Raw genomic sequence first — 11965 nt, 5'->3', positions numbered from 1 at the left:
TGTGGGTTAAACAGTTTATTGAATTTATTTCTGCTGTTCAGAACTGTTTTGTCATCTGTGGCTGACTTTACAATGTGTAAAGAGAAAAATAAAGACTTGAAGGGGGGAGAAGAAAAAAGAAAAAAACTATTGACATTAATCAAAAAAATCATTAACACAATTGGCTTATGCACAATTTATTGTCACCCCCGTCCACCCACCCTCCCCTATGGAAAAAAAAGGAACCAAAACAACCCTCGCCGAATACTAAAATACTGTACCAAATGGGGCCATTTAAAATTTAAAAGCAAAAACATACAGGGACTAACAGCTACTTTAAGAAAACTGAAGGGAAAAAAAATATGTAGATAGTTGTAATTACATGAAGGGGGGTATAAAGGAAGTAATAACACCACACCTGCCCTTTTTTAAGGCGGCAAAAGTAAACTAGAGACATCACAGCCTGTTGCGGCCGATTCTCATCAACCAACCACCTTAAACACGCTGCAGCCCGTCCTATCAACTGTTAACAACATTTCCAACACCCGACCATTAGTGAAGAAAAACAGGGGGTTCGATGCACATACAACTTCCTAAAAAATAATTACACGTTATGATTTTAAAATAATAATAATAATACAGAAAATCATGCAGTTTTAACAAGCTGGTCCTCTTGTTTCCAGATCTTTTAAAGTGACCAGTTTGAGGGGGATTATCATCGTAAATATATATATAAAAAAACATAGAAAAGAAGGGAAAGGACCGTTGATCGCGTGCCAACACCAGATCAAAAATCCTCGTGCTGAATACAGAAGATTCAGAGATTCAAGGGCCCTGATATGTACCCACTGCATCATGGCGTACTCCCTCCAGGGTACGTCTCAAATGACAACTAGCACCAGTTCAAAAAACAAAACAAAACAAAAAAAAACATTTGAGGAAAAAAAAGAGAGTGCTTTTATATAAATCAGACATAACATATCCAGATAGCTACAGTGAAATGATGAATATTACAAGTTTAAACTGCTGGGATGTTACTGCTGATCAGCTATGAACAGAATTACATACAAACACAGAAACACAACATTTCAAGAGAGAGGGGGGGAAGATGAGGAAATAAAAAAAAAGTCCATCCTGCTACAGAGTCACGTCATGCTATAGTGTTTTTAAATATTGGCAGTCAAAGAAGAATAAGAAGAAGAACACAAAGAAACAGGACAGGCGAGTGAGTACTGGTAGACACGGCTGGAGAGCTAAAATACTTTCTCTAGAGGAGGGAAGTCAAATTTGAGATCAACTCGTTCCATGACAGAAATGTCTCCAGGAAAACAAAAAGACAAAGATGCTGCGTGTTGGTTTCCAGTCTGTCGTAACAGAGAGAAGTTTAAAATGGGTAGAAATAGGATGAACACTTTTCCGCTATTGCCACGTGTTGTTTTGTGTGATTACGTCGTCTGTGCAGAGTTGTTTTCCTGTCGTCTTTTCTTCCAAAGTGGCCCTGAGAGGTAACGGTTGCATTAGTCTTGTTGTGAGATGAGAAAGTGACGTTTCCACCACGTTTCAGAGCAGATTTTTTTCTTTTTTTTTTTGTCTTTCTGTTTTGTTTTAAACTTGGATCCACAATTAACGCAGAAAACAATGAGGCAGATCACTGGGAATCTTTTTTTTTTTTTTTTTTTTTTTAGTTAAAATGGTCAAGTATCGATGCACTTTGCCTCATTCAAAGTCAGATTTCATGTTACAGGCGTCTTTTTTTTTTTTTTTTGCAAAGCGTATGTACACTGAGATACTGTGTCAGGCCCAAGCGCTCCCTAAATGCCATGCAAATGCAAAATATTAGTGTTCCTTTGGTTATGTAAAAAAAATCTACATGCATCTCATCCTTTACAAAAATAAACGTATAGAAAATTACCGTTAAAAATTATCTGAAAATGCTTCCTCCAATGTAAAAAAAACATCACTTGTCATTAGTAATATATTCATATGTATTAATATCTCATTTATTACCTCCATCTAAAATGTATATTAAAACTATAATCAAATATATTCTTTTTTTGTACTTCTCACACTGTGAATTAATTTCTTGAATGTTAGTACAGAATAATTAAAGTGTGAGAGGATCTGACATGAAGTGACCCCCCCTCCCCGATCCCATATCCTCCCCTCCCCCCCAAAAAAACCATCAGGAAAATGTTAAATAGCAAAACCCTTCAAGAAGACATTTTTTCAAATTTCCTTCAAGATTTCATTTTGTTCTCCTGATAAATCTGCATAGTGTGTCATCATGTACATGTGCAATGTGTACATTACATGTTTTGTCTTTATATTTTACAGGATTTAAACTCTTTTATAATGAAATGGCGCAACCCTAACGTGGATGTATTCTCTTAGTTTGGGGTCCCTGTGTTGCAGGAAACCTAAGTGCTTTGAAAATGCACAGACTCTAAAAAATAAAATTCATACTAAAGGAAGAAAAAGGAAGAGAAAACTCAGGTAGACCGACCGACAGTGGAGGCATATTGCTGTCTAAGACGATATAATACTTGGCCAACCAATCACTTGTTGGCAAATAAATTTACCCTTGAATGCCCCGTGTATGTCACAAATCACATTTCTTCATTTTGTTAGTTTAACTGCACATCAGGGATTTAAAAAAAAAAAGAAACACCATCTAACTGACATCTACATTAACACACTGGATTGAAAAAAAATGCCAAACTGCAAATACATACCCTCTTAACTGAATCACCAAATATAACTGAAAAAAGAAGCATCTTGTAAGTTTTTCTTTCTCTCAAGTGAGAAATTAAATCGTATATATAATCGTAGTCCGAGTACACAATGTGTAGCCGATGTTCAAATGTTTTACGCCTCCAGTCGTCCAGTCTTTTGTCTTTCACCCCTTCACAACACACTCGCGGTCCTCAAGGTTTTGTTTTTACCGACCCTCCTGCGACGAAACGTCCCCTGGTTGAGGCGAGGCGTCGGTGCAGCATAGTTAGTACGTGTACCTCGTTCAGACAATCAAACAGCATTTGGTCTGGCAAAGTCATCGTAGGCAAGTGTCGATGGAAAAACTGGCCACTTCTCCAAAAAACAAAACAAAACAAAAAGAAAAGTCTTCAATACCAAAGCCATTGTGATCAGGGGGGGGTACCGTATCGACCCTAAAGCTATTCTGGTGAAACATAACTGTGATATAAACTCCCAGCAGAGGGGAGTTCATGATTTGTCTTTTCACTCTAAAAACATTATTTCACACGTCTTTAAAAAAAAGAAAAAAAAAATCATCATCAGTTCAGATTAAAAGATAAAAATGGCTAGCAGCCAAATTGTTGCAAGTGTTAACTTTGTTTTTCTTTCTTTTTCTTTTTTTAAATTGTGCATAGTAGCCTGGATCTCCTCCCTGTCCTCTGCGTGCCTTGGCACATGACATGAGTGAGGTCTGGTTTTGTCTTTTAAAGTCCAAGAGAAGCGTCGTGTTTGAGAAATCAGCCAGCAGGGAGGAGGAATGCACCGGTTCTTCTGTCTCATTGTGAGGTCATCTTGATTGGGGATCAATTTCTGCAAGACAGGACGATCGGACATCGTGTCAAATGTGAGGAAACGCTCAGCTGAACGTCTTCAAACTAAAACCTCTGGAAACTGGGCTCTACAACAAACATATAAACATATTATATATTGAAGTAACAAGTTCTCACACTGGAGACGGTAAAAACCTAAAACATTTATCTTCGGACAGTGACTGAAAAAAAATTATTGCAGTTGTTGAGAATTTAAAGGTTGGGTCTGGAGGTTTGTGTCCAAAAATAAACACTAGATTTATACAAATGAAATCCGTCTTAATCATCACCTACGGGCTTCTAGTCCTGTGTGGTGGGGGCTGTGTCTGCAGCCCCTCCCCCTGCCTGTATTTTGGTCTTTTGCTCTGTTTTGTTCAGGTTTTGTTATGCACGTGGACGTTTCTGGGTGGAGAGCAAGAGAGTCGCAAGAGAGCATAGATATCTATGGCGAGAGAGTCTGTGTTTTCTCTCCAGCCAATGACGGAGTTCAGGTGAAGCTACGGGGCGCATGACGTCTGTCCGACTACCCATTTCTCCGACTCCGACCATACATTTCTTTATTTTTGCGTCATCAGTCCGACCTCCCACTTCTCCGACTTAAGTAGCCCTAACCCTTAACCTTACCCTAAACCTAACCTCAACACTGTAGAATGGGTAGTCAGAGAAATGAGCCGTCTTGTGGGCAGTCGGACTGACGTATGCTCCCCGAAGCTACGTGCAGCAGAGTAGTAGCTCAGGGCTGCTAGCCGCACTAGCTGTCCCTGATGCTGCTGAATGCTAGCACGGACCGCAAAGAAAAATAAATACAGTCCGAGTGAAGCGCTAGCGCCGCGGACCGATTCCCAACCATCACTGACAACTAAAGCCTCAAGTGGTAACAAGTACGGGGCCGCTGTATTGAGCTCGATGCTATCTTCGGCTAGCGGTAGCGGTTAGCATCCGCCGCTAACACCGTCTTCCCAGCTCACCACAACGGAATAACAACATAACATCGGAGGCTCCCGGTGTTGGCAGTGGTCGGCTATCAGCCCACGGCTCCAGCGTTTCTTTCGGACTGTATTTCCTTTCCTTTGCGGTCCTGACAACTGCTGCTGTCTGGAGCAGGAGGCTACACAGCTTAGCCCGAGAGGAGGGGCCGAGTTTCAATGTTTTGTTTACATTGTTTTTGTTTAAACTGCAACGAACAAAACTCCATGGAGCCAGAAACAAAATATTGGGAAACCCGTTCATTTACAGGCTGCTGTTACGTGATAATGTCAAGAAATGACAAGTTATTGCGTCATAATGTCGAGAAATAGTCTAGAAATCACGGTCACTTTCATAGTAATGTCGAGAAATACAACCAAGAAACAATTGACTGTGTAGAAACAGCCCAGAAATAATTGATTGTAATTGACAACTGCAACAACTTGGTGGAGAAAAATGACAAAAACATGGCGTTATTATGAAATTAACTGTTATTTCTAAGTTATTTCTTGACATTATCATGTAATTAGCAGCCTGTAAATTAAAGAGTTAACAGATATCGTCTTAATTTCAGCTTCTAAAATGTGAGGATTTTCTACTTCTTGGTTTCTGACACATCGATCAATTTCTTTACAAACTCACAGACTAAATGATCGATCAACAGGAGATTAATCGATACTGTGGTCGTGATCACGTTACCTGGCCGCCTCCGTGTGGTCAGCGGAGGAATTAGCTGGGGACCCAGTTGTGGGCGGAGCCCTGCGTGGTGGCCGGGCCGGCGTAGCCTTGGCCTCCGGGCAGGATGGGGTCAAAGTTGAAGTCGACGTCTCCGTCCATGAGGTCGCTGTTGATGATGTAGTCAACGTCACAATCCAGGTTCTCCGTGAACATGTCAATGTCCAAGTCCGTGGGCAGCCGGTCCTGGCCGCCGGGGAAGCAGGACGGCGCTCCGAACTGGCCCATCGCCTGCAGGCTCAGGCCGGGGTTGGCCGAGGCGGCGCCGTGGTGAGAGCCCCCGGGCGGCCCCGCGGCGTGCTGCGCCTTGAGGGCGGAGAGCTGCGACAGGTCCTGAGACATCCCTGAGAGGAGCATCCCCAGCCCCATGGCCGCGTGGTGCTGGTGCGGCGGCGGCGGCTGGTGGAGGTGGAGCTGCTGCGGCGGCGGCGGCGGCGCCATCTGGGCCTGCAGCGCCATGGGAGCCACCGCGTTGGGCTCCAGCCCCTTACCCAGGAGCAGCTGGGTGGGTTTGGGCCGCACGCCGACCACGGCGGCGCCCAGACCCATCAGGCCGACGCCGCCGGGACTCGGCATGAGCGGGTCGACCTGCGTCATCATGACGTCGCTGGGCGGCGGCGAGTCGGAGGTGAGCAGCGCCTCCAGGCTGGAGGGCACGTGGCCGCCGTAGTGGCCGCCGCCCCGGGACGCGGAGCTCGCCATCGGGTTGAAGAGGGAGTTGCTGAAGGTCGCCGGCTCCTTGTTGCCGGGGCCGCACTGGGAGATGGCGGCGGGGGTCCCGGTGTGGGCGGCGGGCTGCGGGAGGCTGGAGGGCAGCTGGTGGAAGGAGGAGAAGCCGGAGCCGCGCGGCAGCAGCGTGGAGGCCGACGGCAGCGGCGTGGGCGGTGCCGGCGGCGCCGTGCTGGGGCTGGCGCCGCCCTGCTGGCCGGTCATCAGCGTGAGCCCGTCGATCAGGTCCAGCTCCTCCATGAGGGTCTCGGTGAGCGTGGAGGTCAGGCCGCCGGCGGCGTAGCGGCCCAGCAGCCCGTCCTCCGGCAGGTGGTCGTCGTCCTCCTGCCCGGGCGCGATGGGCGACAGGCGGCCGCTCAGCGTGCTGGCGTTGGAGCTGGTGCGCGGGCGGAAGGTGGTCCACATGTCGGCGTCGTCCAGGCTGCCACGGGACGAGGGGCTGCTGCTGTTCACCCCCCACTTGGGGAACTGCTGGGACGAGTTGGGGCTGTCCGCGCCCGCCGACCCCGCGCTGCCGTCGGCCTGCAGGGCGCCGCCGGCCGCCGCGCCCGCCTGCTTCTTGGTCTGCTTGGCCCGCATGCGGCTCTTGAGCAGCTTGCTGCTGTTGTCCATGGAGGCGGCGCGGCGGCGAGGGGCCTTCCCCGTCTTCCCGCCCTCCGGGTTGAGCATCCACCAGGAACTCTTCCCCGTCGACTCGTTGTGAACTCGCAGGAACTTGTTGTGGAGTGAAAGATTGTGGCGGATCGAGTTCTGGAAACAGATTAAAGAGAAAAATGTTGTTTCTACTCATTCGACTTCACTGTATTTACTCATTCGTCTCATTAATCAAGTTTAAATGATTCTAGTGAGAGTGAATCAGCGACGCGACTGCAGATAAACGACACTTAACGGTGATTTCTGATGATTATTACACAGAGTTTTGTCTAAACCGGTGAAACTCGATCCGGGAGTCTGGACTTTTCTCTATATTTACCTCTTTCTTTGTGACACAGTGGATCATTTTACATCCTCTGATTGGAGCGTATTCGTTTTCTTCCCTTGTTTTGTTGTTTACGGGGGTGGGGTGAAAACTAAAACACAGACTGTGAGGATGAGCCACAGGTGGTTTTAGCTTCGGGGAAACAAGTTGTTTTTTTTTAAAAGTTGTGAACTAAAACAAAAGTATTTCTCATGTCAGATGGCAACGCGACACTTACAGTATGGTTGAACATTTTACCTCCTAAAACTGAACCAGTTTAAACTGAAGCTCCCGTGACGAAGATGTTGTATCGTGTCGCTGTATTTCTTCAAATGTGCTTCTGCTTTTGTTGTTATTTATTTTGTATATTAATGGTATGATGTTTGTATTCTTTATGTATCTTGTGAAGCACTTTGTGAGTCTTATCTGTGAGAAGTGCAGTTGAACATGGGAAACTGATTTGTGTGTGTATGTTTTATGTTTTGTTGAATGGACGAATAAAATTACTACTACTAAGTGCTATATAAATAAAATTTTACTTACTTTCTTGGCCATGAATTTGATTTCACTGCGATTAATTGTGCAGCCCTATTAGTAATAATACAACGCTCCAGATTGTCCCTAAATGGGATCATTTTGCCCCTAAAATTTGAGACAGCGCCAGTAATTTTTTCATCTACCTGCACATGTGCAACCAGTAGATTAGCTCTTTAGTTCTTTTTGGTGAAACGTGGAAGAGGCGACTCAAAGAATCTGGACTCTGTCATCACAGGTGTCAGGCCAATGTGTGTGAGGATCCTCAATGAAAAGTTAATGTCAATATTTGTTTTGCAAGTAGATTTACGGCGGTGTGCCCCTAAATCTTCTGATTGCACTCCTAAAGATTTTAAGTTTGGGGGTCCACTGTGCTCCTCCTTAAAAATGTTTTTAAAGTAACTCTGGAGTCCTGTAATAATAATAATAATAACAATGGTAATGTGATGCACTTTTAATATTGGGATGGGCTCCACTGGCTGCTGTGGCGTTTCCTTTCAGATTGACCATACACATAAACACAATGCAAAAAGAAAAGATAGATAGACGAGTGGTGTCCACTGCTATTTTGTTTGTTTTCTTGTCACTACTATGTTTCATCATCTTTAATATTTTTGAAATAGAGTATTAATATTGGTGTTGAAGAAAGCCAATGTAATTATAACAACAGAGAGGGGCAGGTACTATGAGTTTTCCTCATCCTGCTCCTTTTCATTCACGGTGACAATGTGCACATTATGTAAATATGTGCAACCCTGTTTAGAATGTATACCATGAATGGAATGAATCAAAATGAATGAATGAATGAATGCAACAGTTGCACTACCACCTTTGGCTTTTACATCACTGCTTCTTACTACCTACTGCTGTAACATGTTATGTAAAAATGTCATAAGTAACAGAATGTTATATCAAAATGTAACAAAAAAAAAAGCAAAAAGAAAAGAAAAGATTATGATAAAGATTTTTATTCTGTGGGTAATGGGGGCGGGACTAGATAAGCTTTTGCTTCTCCCGCTTTCTCTTTGGCCATGTGTGTTGTATTATTTGAACTAAGATGAAGTGTGATGATGATGATTTAAATTGACGAAATAAACAAATTGATTGATTGATATGTAAATCAGTCAAATACACTGTAAAACAATCAACTTGAGGCTCTTGAAGCATCATACCCCCCCCACCCTGGTTACCACAGGTGAGACCACCGCCCCTCCTCCCCCTCCTCACCTTCCAGCCGGCTGAGCTGTTGCTGTCCCCCTTGTCTCTGAAGTAAGGCACTGTCTTCACCATCCACTCGTAGATCTGGGCCAGGGTCAGCCTCTTCTCGGGCGAGTTCTCGATGGCCTGGCTGATCAGGTCCGCGTAGCTCTGGTTGCCCCACGCGTTGCGCCGTGAAGACCCCTTGCGCGGCGTGGCCCCGGCTCCGCCCACGCCCCCGCCCCCGGCCGCGACCCCCCCGCCCTCGGCCGCCGCGGACGCCTTCTCCGGCTCGGACGCGGCCTGCTGCGGCTCGGTCTTGATGCCGATGCCGATGCCGTCCTCGTCGGCGGGCGGCGTGCCGGCGGCGGACTCGGACCCGTCCGCCGCCTCGGGCTTGACGGCCGAGATGTCGGGTCTGGGCAGCGGCCATGTGCAGGAGCGGGGTCTGCTCTGCGGCTCGAAATCTGGGTCGATGGGGGGCACCGAGGGGTCCTCCATGGTGGTGGTGGCGGTGGGTGCGCTGGCTGCAGCTTCCTCTCAAGCACAGAGGTGGGAGCCACTTAAAACATTTACCTTTTACAAAAAAAAAAGTTTAGACCTGGCCTGAGTCTGAGCGGATGATGATGGGTGGAGGAATACAAAAAAAAAAAAAAAAAATCCTGACACAAAAACAAGATGCTTCTCCACCCACTGAGGGGTCTGGAAAAGAGACGTAATAATCTGGACACACCAATAGCCTCGGTTAATCCTCAGATTGGAGATTAGGGAACCCAAATAATCTCCTTAATAGTAACTATCATAAACCTTCCGATTTATATAGCATGAAGGAGGAGGGCTGCGACCACAGCCCCTTTGTTTGAATGAAATAAAAACAAAAGTGGCAGAGAGGCGGTGAGCACCAAAACATCTGGATCTACAGAGGTTCCGGCTCGCCTGGAAATGAATTACAAACTCATGAATAAAGCACGTGGATCCACAATAATGTCACTCGTGTTGATAAACACTCAATTTAGATGTTTTGTCAAAAGGGTAAAAGTCAGAAAACTATAATAGCCTACTTTGTTGGCTGTTTACTAAAATATAATCAGACAACGATTTAAGATAATTCAATCATATATCGATCTAAAAATTGGTTTCGTACCAGATTATCAATTCAAATAAACATTTTCAGATTCAAACCCACTTTTTTTTTTTTTTAACTCCACACAGGGATTAGCCGGCTATGGTTGTAAAGGGGCTCCTCAGGAGAGACCCTGTCCGTCTCCACTTGTAAACAACGCGATGTCTGGTCTCTCCACAAGATAAAACACCTCCACCCAAGCTTTTTCTAAAAAACAAACAAAAAATAAAATAAAAAATCCAGACAAGTCCGGTAGATCAAAGTGTAAAAAAAACCCAACAAAAAACAGACAGATTATCCGAGCAGCGTGTTTGTTCACCGACTGTCTATCTAAAAGTGCCAAAATAATGATAATAAACAGCAGCACCGAGAGGCCGTGGTCTGTGAGTTAAAGGCTGGTAACAGTTTAATAGTGTTTTGAGTTTATATAAAATAAAATAAAAGAAAGAAGGCGACAGAAATGCGCTGACAAAAAAAAAAAGTGTGTCCGTGCTTCAGGTCTGCTGGGTCCGCCACATTGCGGCCAGGCGCATGTCACCATCTGCCATGTTTCTCCCTCTCCTGCCGCGGCACACGATGCTCCGAGAGGCGGTTACACAACCTCCTCCTCCGCCGCCGAGGGCTCGTCCGGCTCGGGGAAAGGTGTCGGTAAGCGGGGCCCCTCGGCCGGTGGGCGGCGGCGGGGAAGCGGGGTGAGAGCCGCGGGGGAAGCCGTGCAGCCTCGCAGCTCAGTCGGCTCCCACTTTGAGAGCAGCACGACAGCCTCCGTAACGTTAGCTGCTGTTGGTTAAGCTCCTGCTACTCCAGAGTTTACAATCCGTGGAAAAGTCCGCGAAAACCCGCACATACCTGCCTCCGAGTGACGGTTTTTGATCAGCGGTGAGTTTTGTAGGAGTTCCTGTCGTCGTTTCCGTCCGGATTTTCACTCCTTCGGTGTCTTTTTCACTTGTTTTGTTTTGTTTTGTTTTGACTCGAGGCGAAGACTCCCTTCTGACGTCTGTTTACCACTGTCAGGCGACGCGCTCTGCGCATGCGCCGCCGGGGCGCCGCGGGGGCTTCTGGGAAACCGAGTCCTTCACGTGACAGCGAGCACAAGCGTAAACAAATCAGTAGCTCAGGGTGTCAATATGTACCTGTAGTGGGACATTATGTAACTGTTTATGGCCTGGTTCCAGGGCTCAGGTTCACTTAGAGTATTAAAGCGTTGGTGGCGGAAGAACTAGTTAACCTACTTAAGTTACAAACAGTGGTAAAAACAAACAAACAGGATGAATAAATAGCCTAAACAAAACCTCTAGTAGGCCTACAAGCAGGTTACAAATTCTGCATTTAAAAAATCCTACTACTAGTACAGTAAAAATGCTTTTCGTCTCTTGAAATTGATGTAGGCTATTACTATAAATTGAATATTTACATACGTAATTACATTACATTTGTATTGCCTTTCTTGTGATTATCACTGGACAAACACAATCAGTGTGAGTGAAGCTGAGCATGGGCTACAACTTAAAATATCCGTCTCTTTATAAAGAGTTTAGTAAGCCAGTTCCTTTGCCATTGCTGCTATAAGTAAAATTATGGTGAATTGTTGGTTCTTGGAACTGAGTCTTTCCATATCGTGTATCTCTTCAGCTATGTCCAGCCAGTGTTTCAGAGTAGGGGGTTGGCTTCTTGGCCACCACTCACAGAACTTTAAAAAGATATCAGCTCTCATGTTGTGTATTATCTTGTGCCAACCCCCCTAAATATAGCATCATGTGCGCATGTCTTGGGTAATTCATAGCTCAACTGTACTGTCAGCTCTATCTATACATCAACCCCTACACTTTGTCACAGGTATATAATATTTCTTGTCTGTATTAAAATAAAAGTCTGTTGTCCGCATGCGAACCTTGAAACACTTGTTGCTGTAACTGCCCCTCTCTAATCTGCCAAACATTGCGTAATTTGATCTCTTTAGATAAAGGTATCGTATAACTCAAATAAATTTACAGTAATTTCCACAGAAATGTTGTGGACGAGAGTTCATCTTGTATTTCGTTAGCCTCATAGCATAATTGCCTAAGTCATATTTGAAAATTTTCGGGAAAAAAAAGAAAAAACACAATTTCTAGCAAGCAAAGTCAAAAAGATGACTTAGAACACTTTTAGAGTCCAAAATCACTATCTGCCTGATTGGTT

At 45.2% G+C, this 11965-nt stretch overlaps 1 protein-coding gene across 1 annotated transcript; it reads right to left on the bottom strand.

The window, feature by feature from the left end:
* foxo4 (forkhead box O4) lies at window positions 1-10821 on the bottom strand. The gene is made up of 3 exons (XM_085789580.1): window positions 8692-10821; window positions 5208-6722; window positions 1-3543 (listed from the first exon to the last, which is right to left on the bottom strand). Exons 1-2 carry the CDS (start codon window positions 9160-9162, stop codon window positions 5238-5240), a joined length of 1956 nt encoding a protein of 651 aa, XP_085645706.1. The 5' UTR covers window positions 9163-10821; the 3' UTR covers window positions 1-3543; window positions 5208-5237.
* Window positions 10822-11965: the final 1144 nt, after the last annotated feature.

This window comes from Trachurus japonicus, chromosome 10, assembly GCF_045865225.1.
Source record: "Trachurus japonicus isolate A0001 chromosome 10, Traja_1.0".
In the NCBI taxonomy this organism is placed as follows: Eukaryota; Metazoa; Chordata; class Actinopteri; order Carangiformes; family Carangidae; genus Trachurus; species Trachurus japonicus.
The sequence above is the reverse complement of the archived record's forward strand: the minus strand, read 5'-3'. Positions and strand labels throughout refer to the sequence as shown.

Bases quoted from the DNA above. Each gene is read 5' to 3' on its own strand.
- foxo4 (XM_085789580.1), bottom strand. From the start codon at position 9,162: ATGGAGGACCCCTCGGTGCCCCCCATCGACCCAGATTTCGAGCCGCAG. The intron at 6,723-8,691 runs GTGAGGAGGGGG...ATCTGTTTCCAG, and splicing joins ACAGCTCAGCCGGCTGGAAG to AACTCGATCCGCCACAATCT.